We start from the raw sequence: 18873 nt of genomic DNA on the forward strand, positions 1-18873 counted from the left end.
AAAGAATAGCTTGCAGTTGTTCTGTGACATTTTTTACGCCACCATCAGGAGAACTGTCTTGAAGTCACACCTAAGTGTGTCACTCTTAAGCTGAGATCAAACAGCTTACCACAGATCAGGGGCTGAATGACAAACCTTCTGGCCAATTTGATTTAGTGTTCATCAGATAAAAGACTTACCAATGAGATGACATGCACCAATCAGTTAGAACATCTAAACATGCATTAGAATGAATTTATGGATTGGTGTGAACATAATGCCTTAAAACGTTACAGCTGACCAGTTAACATTCCCAACAGGTTATGGCACATATTCAAGCAATTACAACAAGATAATAGTTTGAAGTAAAATGGATTTACGTTAGGATAACGAGGATGCTTTCGTAAAGTTTGGCAAAGCTTCTTTTGAAAAACTGCTTGGTCCAAACCTACAACAATTAAAAGATCAGAATAAAATAAGTTAAGGACTATTTTTAAGTGATCACAGAATTTGACAGAGTACAAATTCTTGTATATTATTTTAGGTCCAACAATTACTCCCTATTTATTTTTACCATCCTTTTACGCTTGGTGACACTCTGCTCAGACAAGCAGTCAACCTGAATTGTCAAAACAAAGACTGATTTGAATTCACTAAAACTTTTATGAAATATCCCTTCATTGATTTAAAATAAATAAAAGGATTTTTATTTAGCTTTTGATCCTTCTTGGTCTGACTAAGTATCAAAATTATTTGATTTGATCTATTTGATTATAGTTGTTCTTAATATTGCCACTTCTGGGTGAAAAACATTACCAGCAGGCAGCCGTGTATTTGGAGGTTAAGGCCAGGAGTGAGGGGCTAGGTTTGCGGCACTGGCTTTTGGACCCTTTTCTCCGTAAGGATTCCACATTTGTGGAATACATTTTGAAGGAGTTTCAGGAATTCTTGACTATCAACTCAGGTACAGCTAGTAGTCCAACTATGCTATGGGAGACTGCTAAGGCCTTTGGTAGGGGATTAGCTATTTCCTATCCAGCTAGCTGGAAACGACAGAAGGAGGAACAGCAGCGCCTACTTGAGACGCAGTTGAAAGCCGCTGAGGTGGCACATTTTGCGCGGCCTTCGGTGACTAAGCTACAGCAGATCATGGCTCTCCGGGCTGCCTTGAATTCAATACTGACACAAACCGCAAAGAAAGTACTTGCTTTTGCTAGACAAAGACTGTTCAGAATATGGGGATAGGTCAGGGAAGTATTTAGCGTTCCTGATTAGGAAAAAGTGTGCTCCCCAATCCATTACTGAAATCAGAGGCAGTGCCCGGGTCCTTACATATGATGCTAAAAAGATTAAGGAAGCTTTTCAGAGCTTTTACTCTGAATTGTATTGGTCTGAAGGTTGCGAGGACAGGAGGGCTAAAATGGAGACCTTTATTAAGAACTTGGACCTCTCAGGGGTAACCTTGGAACAGGCTTCTTTCCTTAATGCCCCCTTATCAGTTCAGGAAATACAGGAGGCAGCCAGGCAACTTCAGAGTAGGAAAGCACCTGGCCCTGATGGTCTTCCAGGTGAGTTTTATAAGGAGTTTATAGGGATTGTGTCAGGACCGATGTTGGAGATGTACAATCACTCCTATATGCATGAATGCCTACCACCATCTTTGAGAGGAGCTAATATTTCCCTAATTCTTAAGAAGGGGAAGGTTCCTCATACAGGCCATCTCTCTATTAAATTCAGATTTCAAGATTCTGTCCAAGATCCTGGCGCTGAGATTGGAAAGGGTATTGCCCCATATTATTAAAGAGGACCAGACAGGTTTTATAAGGGGCCACAGGTCCTCTAATAATATTACGAGGTTGCTGAATGTGGTCCAAGTTTGTCAGTAACGATCGATTCAGGGGTTGGTTATTTCCTTAGATGCAAAGAAAGCATTTGACCGGGTGGAATGGCCATATCTTATTTTCTGTCTTAGAACAGTTTGGGTTGGGTGGAGTCTTTGCTAGGTGCTCTGGCCGCGGTCATCACCAACGGGGTGAAGTCTGGGAATTTTAGGATTGGAAGGGGCAAGGCTGCCCCCTCTCACCACTGTTGGTTGCATTGGTGATAGAGCCGCTGGCAGAAGACATTCGTCAAAACGTCCACTTAACCGCTCCAGAAGTGGGACCGAGGGCACACAAGATTACACTGTATGCGGATGATGTCCTTCTGTTTTTAAATTGAACCCGATGACCTCCGTATCCCATTTGATACAATGTAGCAGTTTGTTAGGGGCTATTTCAGGATATGAGATTAACTTTACAAAATTGGAGGCTATGCCTTTGGGTAACCTTAAGGATGTACCAGAAGTTGAAGGTGGCCCTAAGTTCCCTTTTAAGTGGTCACGGGCAAGGTTCCGGTACCTAGGCATTTTTATTATCCCCCAAGTTGATCTGTTATTTCAGACTAACTTTGCTCACTTGCTCGGCAATATTAGGTGAGATCTCCAGAGATGGGAGGCTCTTCCAATTTCACAGCTGGGCCGAATATCTCTCATTAAGATGAATGTTCTTCCTCGTTTGCTTTATCCCATGCTCCCTATAATGTTTCCCAAGTCAACGCTGCGGAAGCTTATGGGGTGGTTGGTTCCTTTGTCTGGCATTGTGGGCGGCCCCTCATCAAACTTACTAAATTGCAGTTGCCTCATGGAGGGGGAGGAGTTGATTTCCCAGACATCAGGAGATATTAATTGAGTTCCCTGCTGTCCTTTGTCTGTGATTGGGTAGGGAATGATCCAAACTCAATATGGCTGGATATCGAGGCCTCCCAGGCAAAGTGCCCTCTTATTAACCTATCTTTCATGGATAAGGTGTGGACAGTAATGGACCACTGCCGGAACCCCACTGTCATTCGTACAGTCATGGCATGGAGGGCGATGTGTCAGAGTCAGGGTTGTTTATCCAAGATTTCATCACTTACACCTATAGTTGACATGCCAAGGTTCCGACGAGGGATGATGGACTCAGGGTTCAAACTACGGGCAGCAAGAGCAGTTTCTAGTTTGGGAGACTTGTTTGAGGGGGAGGTTATGATGTCTTTTGAGCAACAGAGCCGCAAATATGAGTTGCCCAGCAGAGATCTTTTCCGTTTTTTTCAGTTTAGGGATTTCATCCAGAAAAAGACTACGCTTCTCACTAAGCCCTATAAGCCCGATACAGAGAGGTTGTTGCTACGTTCCACAAGCACCCTTTCGGTTAGTGCCCTCTATCGCCTGCTGGGTGGCAGGGCCTGGCAGGATATTAACCGGTTATGAGTGGTCTGGGAGCAAGAGCTGGGAATGGAGGTCCCTTGAGAACATATGGGAGAATACTCGAAAGATCTCAATCTGTAATAGTTCATTCGCTACACAGTTAAAAGTTCTGCACAGGGCTCATCTGGCACCAGACCGTCTGGCAAAGTTTAAAAAAAGGGGCATCTTCAGTGTGCCCTAAATGTAAAGTAAGTGTAGGTACTCTTACCCATTGCTTCTGCATATGCCACAGGCTCCGTGTTTACTGGAGTGCTGTGGCGGGAGAGATAGGGAGGTATTAAGGACTGAAGTCAAAGTAGACACGATATCTCTCCTCTTAGGTCTACTGAATTTACCATCTTTGGACGGGCATGGGAAGAAACTATTTAATATTCTTGTATACTGTGCACAGAAGAATATTCTGATGAATTGGGTGTCTGAAAACCTGCCGGGCTTGCTGGGATGGTGGAAATTAATTACGGAGCACATTCCCTTGGACTTTTTTTTTACAAACATGGTGCACACACAACGGACCATTTTCATAAGACATGGCAGCCCTACTTGAGTTATTTGGACATAGATTTGTCAGTTATCTTAACTAGGGTGTTTGTTTAAACAGGATGATTAGATTCATCAGGCCCTGGAGGGGGTCTCCTGAGTTAACACGGGTATATATGTAATGCTCCCGTTCCTTTGTTTGGGAGCTTTGCGCCGAGCATAGCTATTCTTTGTCTTTTTTTGTTGCTTTTCTTTCTTTTAGTTTGTTTTGGTGTTGCTTTGCACAGTGTTAGAGTTTGCTTTGTATTATAGGGTAGGTTAGTAGTTAGTAGATAGTAGCTGTATTGTAATTTGTGTTTTTTTATTATACTGATTTGTTATTGATTATTTTTTTCAATAATTTTATATGTTTGTAAAGTTAAAAAAATTTGCAAATAAATATATTTACAAAAACAAAATGATCAGACTTCGACCCCAGTGGATGCATGCACAAGAAACACTAGTATGGTCAGAATTGGGAGAAAGTGAGGACTGCCGATGCTGAAGACCAGAGTCAAAAAGTGGGCGCTGAAAAAGCACAGCTAGTGAGGCAGCATCTGAGGAGCAGGACAGTCAACATTTTGAACATAAGCTCTTCATCAGGAATGGGGTTTGTTGACATTAAACTAATCAAGGGCTGAGCAAAAAAAGATACTCATAAAAGTCTCTGGGAACAAAACAGACAATCTCCATTAGTTAATTATATTACACAAATTGAGGGGGGCATTTGCCACAATTCGCAATTAAATTTAAAATAAGCAGATCAAAATTATATCTTGGTAATAATATCAGGAAATATAACATCACTAATACATTTCAACCCAATCGTTCATGTTGGGTACCCACAGGCTATCCAATACCTGCAAAGGAATTTTATAAAAGGGATTTTGGTAATACAAAACTAGAGTATTGGCAAAAATAAACTTGCTGTCAGAGCTGCTCTTGAGATAATTAGTGCTGATTAGTTGGTGAGATGACTAATTTGTTGAGGGGTTGACAGCATTAATGCACAAGTGAACAATAACCCCAAAACTTTTGTTTAAAATCAAAATATGACATGTCAATTCCAATTGTATGACAGGCATGGAGTCATAGAGATATACAGCACAAAAACAGACCCTTCAGTTCAACTCATCCATGCTGACCAGATATCCTAACCTAATCTAGTCCCATTTGTCAGCACTTGGTTCCATATCCCTCTAAACCTTTCCTATTCATAAATCCATCCAGATGCCTTTTAAATGTTGCAATTGTACCAGCCTCCTCCACTTCCTCCAGCAACTCATTCCATCCACATACCACTCTGTGAAAAACTTGCCCCTTAGCTCCCTTTTATATCTTTTCCTCTCACCCTAAACCTATGTCCTCTAGTTCTGGACTCCCACCCCAATGAGACCATGTCTATTTATCCTATCCATGCCCCTCATGATTTTATAAACCTCTATAAAAGGTCAGCCCTCAGCCTCTGACACTCCAGGGAAAACAGCCTCAGCCTATTCAGCCTCTCCATGTACCTCAAAACCTCCAACCCGGGCAACATTCCTGTAAATCTTTTCTGAACCCTTTCAAGTTTCACAACATCTTTCCAACAGGAAGGAGACCAGAATTGCAAGCAATATTCCAACAGTGGCCTAACCAATGTCCTGTACAGCTACAACATGACCTCCCAACTCCGATACTCAATGCTCAGACCAATAAAGGAAAGCATACCAAACACCTTCTTCAGTATCCTATCAACCTGCAACTCCACTTTCAAGGAACTATGAACCTGGAATCCAACGTCTCTTCGTTCAGCAACACTCCCCAGGACTTTACCATTAAGCATACAAGTCCTGCTCTGATTTGCTTTTGCAAAATGCAGCACCTTGCATTTATCTAAATTAAACTCTATCTGCCATTCTCAGCCCATTGGTCCATCTGATCAGGATCCTGTTGTACTCTGAGGTAACCTTATTCATTGTCCACTACACCTCCAATATACCTCCTATGTTCACATCCAAATCATTTATATAAATGTTGTAAAGTAGTGAATCCAGCACCGATCCTTGTGGCATTCCACTGGTCACAGGCCTCCAGTTTGAAAAGCAGTAGGAATGCAGCAAGAGACAATGTTCTGAAGACTTAGTTTTAATTGTGACAGTTCAATTCCTGGACAAATTATTTTTGTCTGCTGAGGACCAAGCCTGCAGGTGAATATGTGTGACTTCTCATAAATGTGGGGTGAGCTACACTGCGAATCCAACTGAATTTTAAATTGGATATTTGCATAGTCCTTGGCATACTTGGGATTGTTCCAAGTGCTGAAGAATCACATCAATATTAGACATTATGCTTTGAGTTGCACAAATTCATGCTGAGTGAGTACAGTCAACGCTCTACTTTTGGCAATTCTGAACTTGTTTGCAGTTTCCCACCACCTGCCTCCCTCTCAAAAAATCTCATAGCTATTATATATTCTGCTGTACCTCAATCATCTGGAGTTCAGGTGACAAAACTGCTCATTAGTACTCCATTAAATAATCGTCCTTGGGGTGAACTAACACGAGCAACAAAAATTAAACATAAAATAAGGTTTCTCGTAATCCCTTTTCAACAACATACTTAGCTTATTTGGTTGGTTTCCTTGTTTCAGAATCATTCCAGCTGATTTTAGCAAATGAACAAATACAGTGTCATCATCCACCTCTCCTTCCTGAGCGGATGTAGTTCGTTTCCTCCCACCAATTTTGCTCTTCTTTGCCTCTGGGCGGTACAAAAGCAGTAGAAAAAGAATCCCTTTATTAAACAATGATTGAACCTCTACAATTTCTCTTAAAGTCATTGATTTCATGTGTATAATACACACACACACACACACACACACACTTCAGCATCAATTTATAATCTGAACACAAAGACACTGGTATCCAAAACTTTGTGTATGCCTAATTCAAACATCCGTCAGTTTTCAGTTTCACAAAAACTGATGAGGGTTGGTTAATATTTCTGCACTAGAACTATTCCTTTTTTGTTAAGTCAGGCCATTGCAAAGGGTGCTTTTCTATTTTTGCTGTCCAGTGTTCGCACCAAGCACTCAAATATAACAGCACTAGTTCCACCAAGGTATGAAAAGTTTAAGATTTGCTGTCTCTGACACTGAGAAAGTATCAAAAACCTGTCGTTTCTTAATCTTAAATGACAGTTACATAATCCTGGAGAGCAGCAATAATGATGTACAGATAGAAAGAGAAAATAAATGTGCCTCTATATTGATTCCAACAAGGTAAGTTTCTCCACCTAACCAGCAGAAAAAGAAATGATCGACACAGCATATAAAGAATTTCACCACACTTATCCAAACTGGCTTGCCTCAGAAACAAGATAAGAGTCTAGAAGTAAAGTGGTTATCATGACATCGTGCATGAACAAACAGATTGCTATCACCAATCAACATCACAAGGCCAGAAATTTCACTTGGGAGACTGACCACAACACCAACATCAGACAGTAATCTGTGTCATTGTTTGAGGAGTGATGGTAAAAAATAGCAACATTGTGGTCACTCTGTAACAAGTGCAAACAGCAACATGAAGCTCCCCAAACCTTGTTATGCAACATGCAGAAAGAGTAATGCTGCTGAAAAGAATAACGCACTGCCAAAGCTTTTTGTCATTAGGACAAACCTAAGAGTGGCAAATTTCAAATGATCACAACAGTTAATACAGCAGGAGATATTCCTTTCCACCAACTGTTGCCCATCTCCAATTACTTCCGAATCAAGTGGCTTACTCAGTCAATTCAGAAGGCAGTTAAGAGTCAACCATTCAAGAGTTATAGACCAGTTAAGTTCTTTTTAATTAAAATTCATGACAGTTTTTATGGCACCATTACAGAGATGAGCTTTTAGTTCCAGATGGGGATTAAATGAATTAGCTAAATTCCACCAATTATTGTGGTTGGATTTGAATCGCTGTCACCACAGCACCTTCCTCTGCTACCGCAGGAATTGCAAAATCTGCACCCACACCTCCCCCCTCGGCCCCAAAATGAGCCTTCCACATCCATCGGAGTTTTACCTGCACTTGCACACATCATTTACTGTATCTGTTACTCCCAATGCAGTCTCATCTACATTGGGGAGACAGAACACCTAATTGCGGAGTGCTTCAGAGAACATCGCTGGGGCACCCGCACCAACCAATCCCACCGCCCCGTTGTCGAACACTTCAACTCCCCCTCCCACTCCGCCAAGGACATGCAGGTGCTGGGCCTCCTCCATCGCCACACCCTAACCACCCGACACCTGAAGGAAGAACACCTTATCTTCCATCTTGGATACCTCCAACCTCATGGCTTCAATGTGGACTTCACTAGTTTCCTCATTTTCCCCTCCCCCCACCTTATGTAACTCGGCACTGCCCTCATGTCCTGTCATAGACTCAGATATACGACATGGAAACAGACCTTTTGGTCCAACCCATCCATGCTGACTAGATATCCCAACCCAATCTAGTCCCAACTGCCAGCACCCAGCCCATATCCCTCCAAACCCCTCCTGTTCATATACCATCCAAATGCCTCTTAAATGTTGCAGTTGTACCAGCCTCCAACTTTTCCTCTGGCAGCTTATTCCATACACGTACTAATCTCTGCATGAAAACGTTGCCCCACAGGTCTCTTTTATATCTTTCTCCTTTCATCCTAAACCTATGCCCTCTAGTTCTGGACTCCCCAACCCCAGGGAAAAGACTTTGCCTATTTACCCTATCCGTGCCATTCATAATTTTATAAACCTCTATAAGGTCACCCCTCAGCCTCCAATGCTCCAGGGAAAACAGCCCCAGCCTATTCAACCTCTCACTATAGCTCAAATCCTCCAACCCTGGCAACATACTTGTAAATCTTTTCTGAACCCTTTCAAGTTTCACAACATCTTTCCGATAGGAAGGAGACCAGAACTGCACGCAGAAGTGGCCTAAACAACGTCCTGTACAGCCGCAACATGACCTCCCAATGCCTGTACTCAATACTCTGGCCTTCTTCACTACCCTATCTGCCTGCGACTCCACTTTCAAGGAGCAATGAACATGCACTCCAAGTCTCTTTGTTCAGCAACACTCCCTAGGACCTTACCATGAAGTGCATAAGTCCTGCTAAGATTTGCTTTCCCAAAATGCAGCACCTCGCATTTATCTGAATAAACTCCATCTGCCACTTCTTAGCCCATTGGCCCATCTGGTCAAGATCCTGTTGTAATCTGAGGTAACCCTTTTTGCTGTCCACTACACCTCCAATTTTGGTGTCATTTGCAAACTTACTAACTGTACCTTTTTTGCTCACATCCAAATAATTTATGTAAATGACAAAAAGTAGAGGACCCAGCACTGACCCTTGTGGCACTCCACTGGTCACAGGCCTCCAGTCTGAAAAACAACTCTCCAACACCACTCCCTGATTTCTACCTTTGAGCCAGTTCTGTATCCAAATGGCTAGTTCTCCCTGTATTCCATGAGATCCAACCTTGCTAATCAGTCTCTCATGGGGAACCTTGTCGAAGTCCATATGGCCTTACTGAAGTCCATATAGATTACATCTACTGCTCTGCCCTCATCAATCCTCTTTGTTACTTCTTCAAAAAACTCAATGAAGTTTGTGAGACATGATTTCCCATGCACAAAGCCATGTTAACTATCCCTAATCAGTCCTTGCCTTTCCAAATACACGTATATCCTGTCCCTCAGGATTCCCTCCAACAACTTGCCCACCCCCAAGGTCAGGCTCACTGGTCTATAGTTCCCTGTCTTGTTCTTACCACCCCTTCTAAACGGTGGTACCACGTTTGCCAACTTCCAGCACCTCACCTGTGACTATCGATGATACAAATATCTCAGCAAGAGGCCCAGCAATCACGTCTCTAGCTTCCCACAGAGTTCTCGGGTACACCTGATCAGGTCCTGGGGATTTATCCACCTTTATCCGTTTCAGGACATCCAGCACTTCCTCCTCTGTAATTTGGATATTTTCCAAGATGTCACCATTTATTTCCCTACAGTCTATATCTTCCATATCCTTTTCCACAGTAAATACTGATGCAAAATACTCATTTAGTATCTCCCCCATTTTCTGTGGCTCCACACAAAAAGGCCGCCTTGCTGATCTTTGAGGGGTGAAAATGTGTTGTTGGAAAAGTGCAGCAGGTCAGGCAGCATCCAAGAAACAGGAGATTCGACGTTTCTGGCATAAGCCCTTCTTCAGGAATCTTTGAGGGGCCCTATTCTCTCCCTAGTTACCCTTTTGTCCTTAATATATTTGTAAAAACCCTTTGAATTCTCCTTAATTCTATTTGCCAAAGCTATCTCACATTCCCTTTTTTCCCCTCCTGATTTCCCTCTTAAGTATACTCCTACTTCCTTTATACTCTTCTAAGGATTCACTCAATCTATCCTGTCTATACTTTACATATGCTTCCTTCTTTTTCTTAACCAAACCCTCAATTTCTTTAGTCATCCAGCATTCCCTATACCTACCAGCGTTTCCATTCACCCTGACAAGAATTTACTTTTTCTGGATTCTTGTTATCACATTTCTGAAGGATTCCCATTTTCTAGCCATTCCTTTGCCTGCAAACATCTGCCTCCAATCAGCTTTCGAAAGTTTTGCCTCATACCGTCAAAATTGGCCTTTCTCCAATTTAGAATTTCAACTTTTAGATCTGGTCTATCCTTTTCTATCCTGTCCTCCCTGTCTATCTTCCTTCTCACCTATCCACTCCACCCTCCTCACCAACCTATCATCATTACCCCACCTCCATTTACCAATCGCACACTAAGCTATCTTCCCCCAGCCCTACCCCCCATTCCATTTATCTCTCCACCCCCCTCGGCTCACAAGCCTCATTCCTGGTGAAGGGCTCTTGCCCGAAATGTCGATTCTCCTGCTGTGCTTTTCAAGCATCACACTCTCAACAGCAGAGTATTGTTACTAGCCCTATATTAACACTACACCATCATCTCTGTCAGAGAGAAATGTGTAGCTCAGATGATTTCAAGTCAAATTTCATCCTCGGACTGGAGTACAAAAATCAAGGCTGACACTCTTAGTGCAGTACTGAGGGATTGCTGCGCTGTCTGAGGTGCTGTCTTTCAGATGCACACTTAAACTAGAAACCTATCTGCCTGCCCACATGACTATATAGGATCGCATGGTGTTATTTCAATGAAAATTAAGGGAGTTATCCTGGTACACTGGCCAATATTTATTGCTCAATCAACAACACAAAATTAAATTATGTGGTCATTATCTCACTCTTTTAGGTTAGATTATTTTACAGTGTGGAAACAAGCCCTTCGGCCCAACAAGTCCACACCGACCCGCCGAAGCGCAACCCACCCATACCCCTACGTTTACCCCTTACCTAACACTACAGGCAATTTAGCATGGCCAATTCACCTGACCCGCACATCTTTGGACTGTGGGAGGAAACCAGAGCACCTGGAGGAAACCCACGCAGACACGGGGAGAACGTGCAGACTCCACACAGTCGGTCGCCTGAGTCGGGAAATGAACCCGGGTCTCAGGCGCTGTGAGGCAGCAGTGCTAACCACTGTGCCACTGTGCCGCCCACATGTGCCACCATGCCGTACCGCTCTTGTGGGAGCTTGCTGTGCACAAATTGGTTCCTGCATTTCTACACCTCAATAAAGTACTCCACTAGCTGTAAAGCACTTTGAGATGGCTGGTGGTGGCAAAAAGTCTTATTTAAGACCATAAGACATAGGAGCAAAAGTTGCCATTCAGCACATCTAACATACTCCACCATTCAATGAGATCATGGTTGATCTGATCATTCTCAACTCCACTTTCCTAACTTTTTCTCTAACCCTTTATTCCCTCTTTGAATGTACAGGGAGGACTGACTTACAAACATCTAACTAACAAACTCTTTTATTTGTGAGCATGATCCCTCACAGTGATAGATTAGTATTGATTCTGTCTTTAATTCCAACGTGCAAGGGTTTCCCCATATTTACAACCCACTGCTATATTTTAGCCTGCACTGCATACAAATCAACAGGAGAAAGGACTCTAGAGCAGAACCCATTTAGAATGGGGGGGGGGGGTCTACCTGTACTTACAGGAACCAGCCTTGACAGCCTTTGTAGTTTAAGAAAAAGAAAATCAACAAATTTACTTCCCCTCACTTTTACCTTAAATATGTAATCCTTTACTCTGAGATTATGCCCCCTGGTCCTAGACTCTCCCACAAGGGGAAAACTCTCCACATCCACCCTGTCAAGTCCCTGAAGGTGCAAGCCTTCTTTCCCCTTTCGTGAGAGCAACAAAGCAAAGAAAAAGTTCAAAAATAAGTTTATGAATCGGATTACTTGATAAATCTTTAGCATTGGCCTCATCGTGCTCATCGGCCGACTTGGACAGTCTTCTTTTGGCCACCATGATATGAAGCCAAGGCCTCCCTCCACCTCCTTGACTTCACTCACTCATTCAGCCCGCCACTAGAGCCTGGCTACTGCGCATGCGTCACCGTCGGGAGCCGTCCCCGGGCTCAATACGCACGCGTCACTTCACGGTAACTGCACCTGTGCATTGGGCAGGAATGCATCACGGGATTTGTAGTTCTTCCCCAGGTAAGCCCACACATTATGCTTCTCAAACAGACAATGCTGCAAATCCTGGCCAGATCAGGCACCAGAAAGAAACGGCATTCAAGTTTCCGAACTATTTTTCCAGCATCTTGTGTTTTCATTTCAAATTTCCAACAACTCCATCTTTATGTTTTTGTTTGGTAGTGGCCATTCCTTGGGATTTAGACTCCATTCAGTTTTTTTAAAGAACATTTTTAAATGTTGGAAACGTTCAAGAGGCATCTGTAGCAAAAATAGACAAAGTTGATATTTTAGGTAAAGTAAAGGCAAAATCTTGCAGATGCTGGAAGTCTGACATATTGGAGGCTTTATCTTAGCACCAACATTTTGCCAAACAACGCAAGATATATTCAGATAATCTGACAGAAGAGAGAAGTACTGTGAATGTTTCAGATCCAAGCATTCCATTAGCAACTTTTGGATCAGAATTTTTGCTTTCGGATTTCATCTAAGCTTTACAGAATTTGCAACTTACTTTAAGTATCTGCCCAATCCGTAATCAACAGTTAGTTGTGGTTGGAAGAAAGTGAGGACTGCAGATGCTGAAGAGAAAGAATCAAAAAGTGTGGCGTTGGAAAAAGGACAGCAGGTCAGGCAGCATTCAAGGAGCAGGAGAGTCGACGTTTTGCACCTAAGTCCTTCATCAGGAATGTGGAGAGGTTGTGGTTGAACAAGCAATTTATCTTCAGAGATTTAGAACTCCATGTCAAAGCTTCAAGTTGTTGATGTGTTGGCTGGTCTGATGATAATCCTGATGTGAAGGAACCGGTGTTGGACTGTGCTGAACAAAGTTAAAAATCAAGATTAGAGTGATGCTGGAAAAGCACAGCAGGTCAGGCAGTATCCAAGGAGCAGGAAAATCGACGTTTCGAGGGAAAGCCCTCACCAGATTATAGTCGAACAATTGGACCATAATCTGGTGTTATGTGATTTTCAATTTGGTCAGAATCCTGATATGTGACAAGCATAAGGGAAAAAAATAAATTAATTGCTGTACAACATAAAATTAAATACTTAAAAATGAAATATGATAAATGATCCATTGGTCCAAGGATTAGGATTAAAGGGTGAAATGTGGCAAATGGAATGAGAGGAACCACATGGAGTGTAACACTGCCTGTTTTTGACAAGAGTGCTGGAGAAATTCAGCAAGTCTGGCAACATCCGTGGTAAGAGAATCGGAGTTTTGAGTCCAGTGTGACTCTTCTTCAGAACTATTTATTGTTTGTTCTGAAGACTCAACATATTTTCTTTCTCTCTTCATAAATGTTGCTAGACTTTCCAAGTTTCAGCAGGACTCTGCTTGTTTCAGAAACAGCGACAGTAATATTGGGTTTTTTGCCTTTATATCTCTGCTTCTCACAAAATGCAGATGGTGCATTTTCCAACTTTTCACTCAAAGGGGTGACCTTATAGAGGTTTACAAAATTATGATGGGCATGGATAGGATAAATAGGCAAAGTCTTTTCCCTGGGGCCAGGAAGTCCAGACCGAGCGGGCATAGGTTTAGGGTGAGAGGGGAAAGATATAAAAGAGACCTAAGGGGCAACGTTTTCACGCAGAGGATGGTACGTGTATGGAATAAGCTGCCAGAGGAAGTGGGGAAGGCTGGTACAATTGCAACATTTAAGATGCATATGAATAGGAAGGGTTTGAAGGGAAATGGACCTGGTGCTGGCAGGTGGGACTAGATTGGGTTGGGATATCTGGTCGGCTTGGACAGGTTGGACCGAAGGGTCTGTTTCCATGCTGTATATCTCTATGACTCTATGATTCAAAATATGTGTTAACAAATGGGCCAATTGTTGTTGGCATCCTACTGTGTGTTACAGATGCTCAAGCACCTTATGACACACCTCTGAAACAGGTAGGACTTGAACTTAGGTCTGCTTAGCGCAAAGGTAGAGACAATATCACTCCACTTCAAGGATACAACCACACGGTTCCTTCCAATTAAACCTGTTGGACTATAACCTGGTGTTGCATGATTTATGACGACTCTGCTGTATCAATTCAACGTGCGTGAGAGGGAAGACGAACTTGCGTCAGCACGTTGGACGTATTACGTGTGGTGAACGTGCGTAGGTGGAGATGTGAGTCCGTCATTTCCGGCGAAATATGGCGGAGCCGGAGTTGCTGTTGGATTCCAATATCAGGCTCTGGGTCGTGCTGCCCATCGTCTTCATCACTTTCTTCGTGGGCTTGATTAGACATTATATCTCAATTCTCTTACAGAGCGACAAGAAACTCACGGAGGAGCAGGTTTCTGACAGGTAGCTCAATTGCTTTGTACCCATCCAATGGCCAGCACCCCCATCTCCATGGAGACCATCTTCTTTCCCAGAAGCTCTGTCATGATTGTTAAAAATAATTTCATGCTTAATTGAATTTCTGACTTGACGCTGCTAGCTTTTATTTCGAGTGAATTTGGCCGAATGTTCCAGTGTTGCGTTTAAATAATGAAATATCTCCTGTTTTATTTGCCATTTCGCTTTTCTGACATTTCAATGTCACCAATAAACTTATTAAACTAAAACATTAATACCCGTGAAAAGGTTGGAAAGGGATGGCGAGTTTGGTTTCTGTATTCAGTCCTCAGTAATTGAAGCACAGTTGATTGTAGTCTGACTTTGCCTAGATACGCATGGGGAGTAGTTTGGAGGAGCTGTGTGAAAGGAAGCTGTTCTACACGCAGCGTGCACATTGGAAAAGCGATGGTCAGCCTGAGATGAGCTTTGGATGTTTTGTCGATGTTTGGGTGACAAAAGCAAACTGGGATCAGGACTCACTGGAATTGTAAACTCCCTTTGCTGCCCTCCACTTTGTAAGATACTTCATAGCCCTGCAAATGTTGCTACTGTGTTCCAACATAAATAGATAAGATCTTTTCCCTGGGGTGGGGGAGTCCAAAACTAGGGGCACAGATTTAAAGTAAGAGGGGAAAGATTTAAGAGACCTACGGGGCAACTTTTTCATGCAGAGGATGGTGCTTGTATGGAATGAGCTGCTAGTGGAAGTGGTGGAGGCTGGTACAATTACAACATTTAAAAAGCATTGGGTGAGTATATGAATAAGAAGGGTTTAAGGGAATATGGGCTAAATGCTGGCAAATGGAGCTAGATGAATTTAGGCTGTGTGGTTGGCATGGATGAGTTGGACCGAAGGGTCTGTTTTTATGTTGTATGTCTCTGTGACTCTATTTAGTAAGTAGGTTCCTAGTATGCGTTACACTATGAGCAAAAGTAAATTGAGAACTTACAATCCAACATTTCTTCAACTGTAAAGCAGTTATGAGTGACTTAACCCATTTTTATCACTATCCTAACAACATAAAAGGTGACTTTTGACTTCCATTATCTCAGAGGCAAAGAGATGTACAGCTCGGAAACAGACCCTTCAGTCCAATTTGTCCATGCCGATCAGATATCCCAACCCAATCTAATCCCATCTGCCAGCACGCAGCCTATATCCCAACCCATGTCCTTCCTAACATTTCCTATTCATATACCCATCCAGATACCTTTTAAATGTTGCAACTATACTAGCCTCCACCACTTCCCCAGCAGCCCATTCTACATACACAACACCCTATCTGTTATATTTAAGTGTCTTAAATCTATCATGGACTGTAATGGTCTTTAAAAAAACTAACTTGGTGACAGTGATCACTTAATGACAAGTTGATGTTTTCATGAACTGGCTGAATAAACAGGAACTGGACTGATCAGAGATGGAACATGTCATGAAAATGACTGAAGGAAATCTGTATCTTCAGTTTGATTTACATCTTTCTCGAAATTTCACGTCATATGAAACTTGCCTGCAGTTTATCCAGTTTGGGAGTGATGTGAGAAAAGGAAACAATGAAGCTAGACTCAATCAGTAATTGCTTTTCTTTGATTCCTTTTACTATTTTCTAGTCATATTTCAGCTACAATGGTTCTTTTCTCTGGGATTTAATTCATGAATACTTTTGCCTTGTTACCTCTTCTCTGTATTCTAAAGCCTCTCAAAACTAATCTTTTCAGTATTTCCTTTCTGTGTCTCTCTTCTCCCATATTCCATTGTCCTATTTTCTGCTTGCAATTCAGATCTTATAGCTCTTATACAGTGCTTAAATACTTTTATTTGAGTAGTATGCAAATGTATGGAACTAGTTTATTTTGAAAGCTTATTTGATGCTTGTATTTAATATTGAACTCTTAACAGTGGAGGGAAGATGTTCTTTATACAGTTGAACTAAATGTTGGACTGGTTTTGAGTATGTTAGCTTACTTTTTAATATGCTTGACTTTTTAAATTTGGATTATTGGCAGGATCTCAAAGTACTCTAGTCAAAATGTGTAGCCACCATCTTTATCTGAGTTAGGTGAACTACTTTAACAACAGGTGATTTCTGTCAGACATTCAAATCTTCTATTTGGTGCAGTTGTTTCATGAAAACTCATGCCCAGCTTGTGAAATCTGTACTAAACTGTTGTATTGTGACACCTTGGAATAGTTCAGTTAGAGTCATAGAGCTGTACAGCACGGAAACAAATGCTTTGGTCAACTCAGTTCTATGTTCTAAGAAGTGAGAGGGAGGCAGTAGACAGGAAACTGGTTGGTCCAACCTCTGTCATAGGGTCATAGAAATGTACAGCATGAAAATAGACCCTTAGGTCCGATTTGTCTATGCTGCCCAGATAGCTGAAATTAATCTAGTCCCATTTCCCAGCACGTGGACCATAATCCCTATAAATTCTTCCTATTCATCCAGATGTCTTTTAATGCTGTAATTGTACCAGCCTCCTCCACTTCTTCTGGCAGTTTATTCCATACACGCACCAATCTCTACGTGAAGAAAGTTGCCCCTAGGTCCTTTTTAAATCTTTCCACTCTCACCCTAAACCTTTGTCCTCTAGTTCAGGATTCCCCGCGACCCCAGGAAAAACACCTTGTCTGTTTACCCTATGCATGTCTCTCATGACTTTATAACTTCTATGCCCTCACTCCTCAGATTCCGATGCTCCAGAGAAAACAGCCCCTCCTTCGAGCCCCTCTTAGAGCCTAAACCCTCCAACCCTGGCAACATCCTTGTAAATCATTTCTGAACGCTTTCAAGTTTCACAACATCCTTCTTAAAGCAGAGACCAGAACTGCACACAGTATTCCAAAAATGTCCTAACCAATGTCCTGTACAGTTGCAATAAGACCTCCCAACCCCTTTACACAATGCACTGACCAGTAAAGGCAAACTTAAAAATCACAACACCAACCTGTTGCACAACAACCTGATGTTGTGTGGTATTTAACTATGTCCACCCCAGTCCAATACTTGGTACCTCCTCATCATGTCTGCCATCAACACTATTAAAAGCAAGCATATCTTGTCTACCTGAGACTCGACTTTCAAGGAACTATGAACTTGCACTTCAAGGTTTCTTTGTTCAGCAACACTCCCCGGGACCTTACCATTAAGTGTATAAGTCCTGCTCTGATTTGCCTATCCAAACTGCAGTACCTCATGAAACATTAAAAAATGCTTATACTTAGTGCCTTCCTGGATCTCTCAAAGCACAATGGCTGTTACATCAGATCTGGCAGTTGTTATAGTTACTGCATGGGCTTATAAATACCAATGATATGAATGAGGTAAAAGCAATGACTGCAGATGCTGGAAACCAGATTCTGGATTAGTGGTGCTGGAACAGCACAGCAGTTCAGGCAGCATCCGGGGAGCAGATTTTACTGCTCCTCGGATGCTGCCTGAACTGCTGTGCTTTTCCAGCACCACTAATCCAGAATCCAATGATATGAATGGTAATCTGATAGAATTGGGAATGTTGCAATTTTCTAGTTTTCTTTGGAAATGGTTTGTGCGAAGATTTTTAGCTCGGGTGCTCATTGTTGTGGTTCTGTTCGCCGAGCTGGAAGTTTTTGTTGCAAACGTTTCGTCCCCTGGCTAGGCGACATCATCAGTGCTCTGGAGCCTCCTGCGAAGCGCTTCTTTGATGTTTCTTCCGGTATTTATAGTGGTCTGTCCTTGCCGCTTCCGGGTGTTAGTTTCAGCTGTCCGCTGTAGTGGTTGGTATATTGGGTCCAGGTCGATGTGTTTGTTGATGGAGTTTGTGGATGAATGCCATGCCTCTAGGAATTCCCTGGCTGTTCTGTCTGGCTTGCCCTATGATAGTAGTGTTTTCCCAGTCGAATTCATGTTGCTTGTTGTCTGCGTGTGTGGCTACTAGGGATAGCTGGTCGTGTCGTTTCGTGGCTAGTTGATGTTCATGTATGCGGATTGTTAGCTGTCTTCCTGTTTGTCCTATATAGTGTTTTGTGCAGTCCTTGCATGGTATTTTGTAAACTACATTAGTTTTGCTCATGTTGGGTATCGGGTCCTTTGTTCTAGTGAGTTGTTGTCTGAGCGTGGCTGTTATTGGAAATTATGATGAGATTTTAAAAATCTGTTCA

The 18873-nt window shown here is 42.4% G+C and overlaps 2 protein-coding genes across 3 annotated transcripts in view; one reads left to right on the forward strand and one right to left on the reverse strand.

The window, feature by feature from the left end:
• The window catches only part of fancd2 (FA complementation group D2), a 103438-nt gene extending 91179 nt beyond the window's left edge, over positions 1–12259 (reverse strand). The window contains exons 1-3 of one of the 2 annotated variants that reach the window (XM_060835367.1): positions 12145–12259; positions 6383–6523; positions 360–427 (exon numbers count right to left, since the gene is read on the reverse strand). In XM_060835367.1, the coding sequence (XP_060691350.1) occupies positions 360–427; positions 6383–6523; positions 12145–12214 (279 nt within the window). In that variant the 5' untranslated portion in view covers positions 12215–12259. Of the gene's footprint in view, positions 1–359; positions 428–6382; positions 6524–12144 lie in introns of those variants that run through there. The other variant, XM_060835368.1, reaches the window with a different exon arrangement.
• Positions 12260–14522: 2263 nt separating this feature from the next.
• The window catches only part of emc3 (ER membrane protein complex subunit 3), a 30411-nt gene continuing 26060 nt past the window's right edge, over positions 14523–18873 (forward strand). The window contains exon 1 of the mRNA XM_060835371.1: positions 14523–14696. Within this exon, the coding sequence (XP_060691354.1) occupies positions 14542–14696 (155 nt within the window). The 5' untranslated portion in view covers positions 14523–14541. The remainder of the gene's footprint in view (positions 14697–18873) is intronic.

The sequence above is a fragment of the Hemiscyllium ocellatum genome, chromosome 14 (genome assembly GCF_020745735.1).
Source record: "Hemiscyllium ocellatum isolate sHemOce1 chromosome 14, sHemOce1.pat.X.cur, whole genome shotgun sequence".
Taxonomy (NCBI): Eukaryota; Metazoa; Chordata; class Chondrichthyes; order Orectolobiformes; family Hemiscylliidae; genus Hemiscyllium; species Hemiscyllium ocellatum.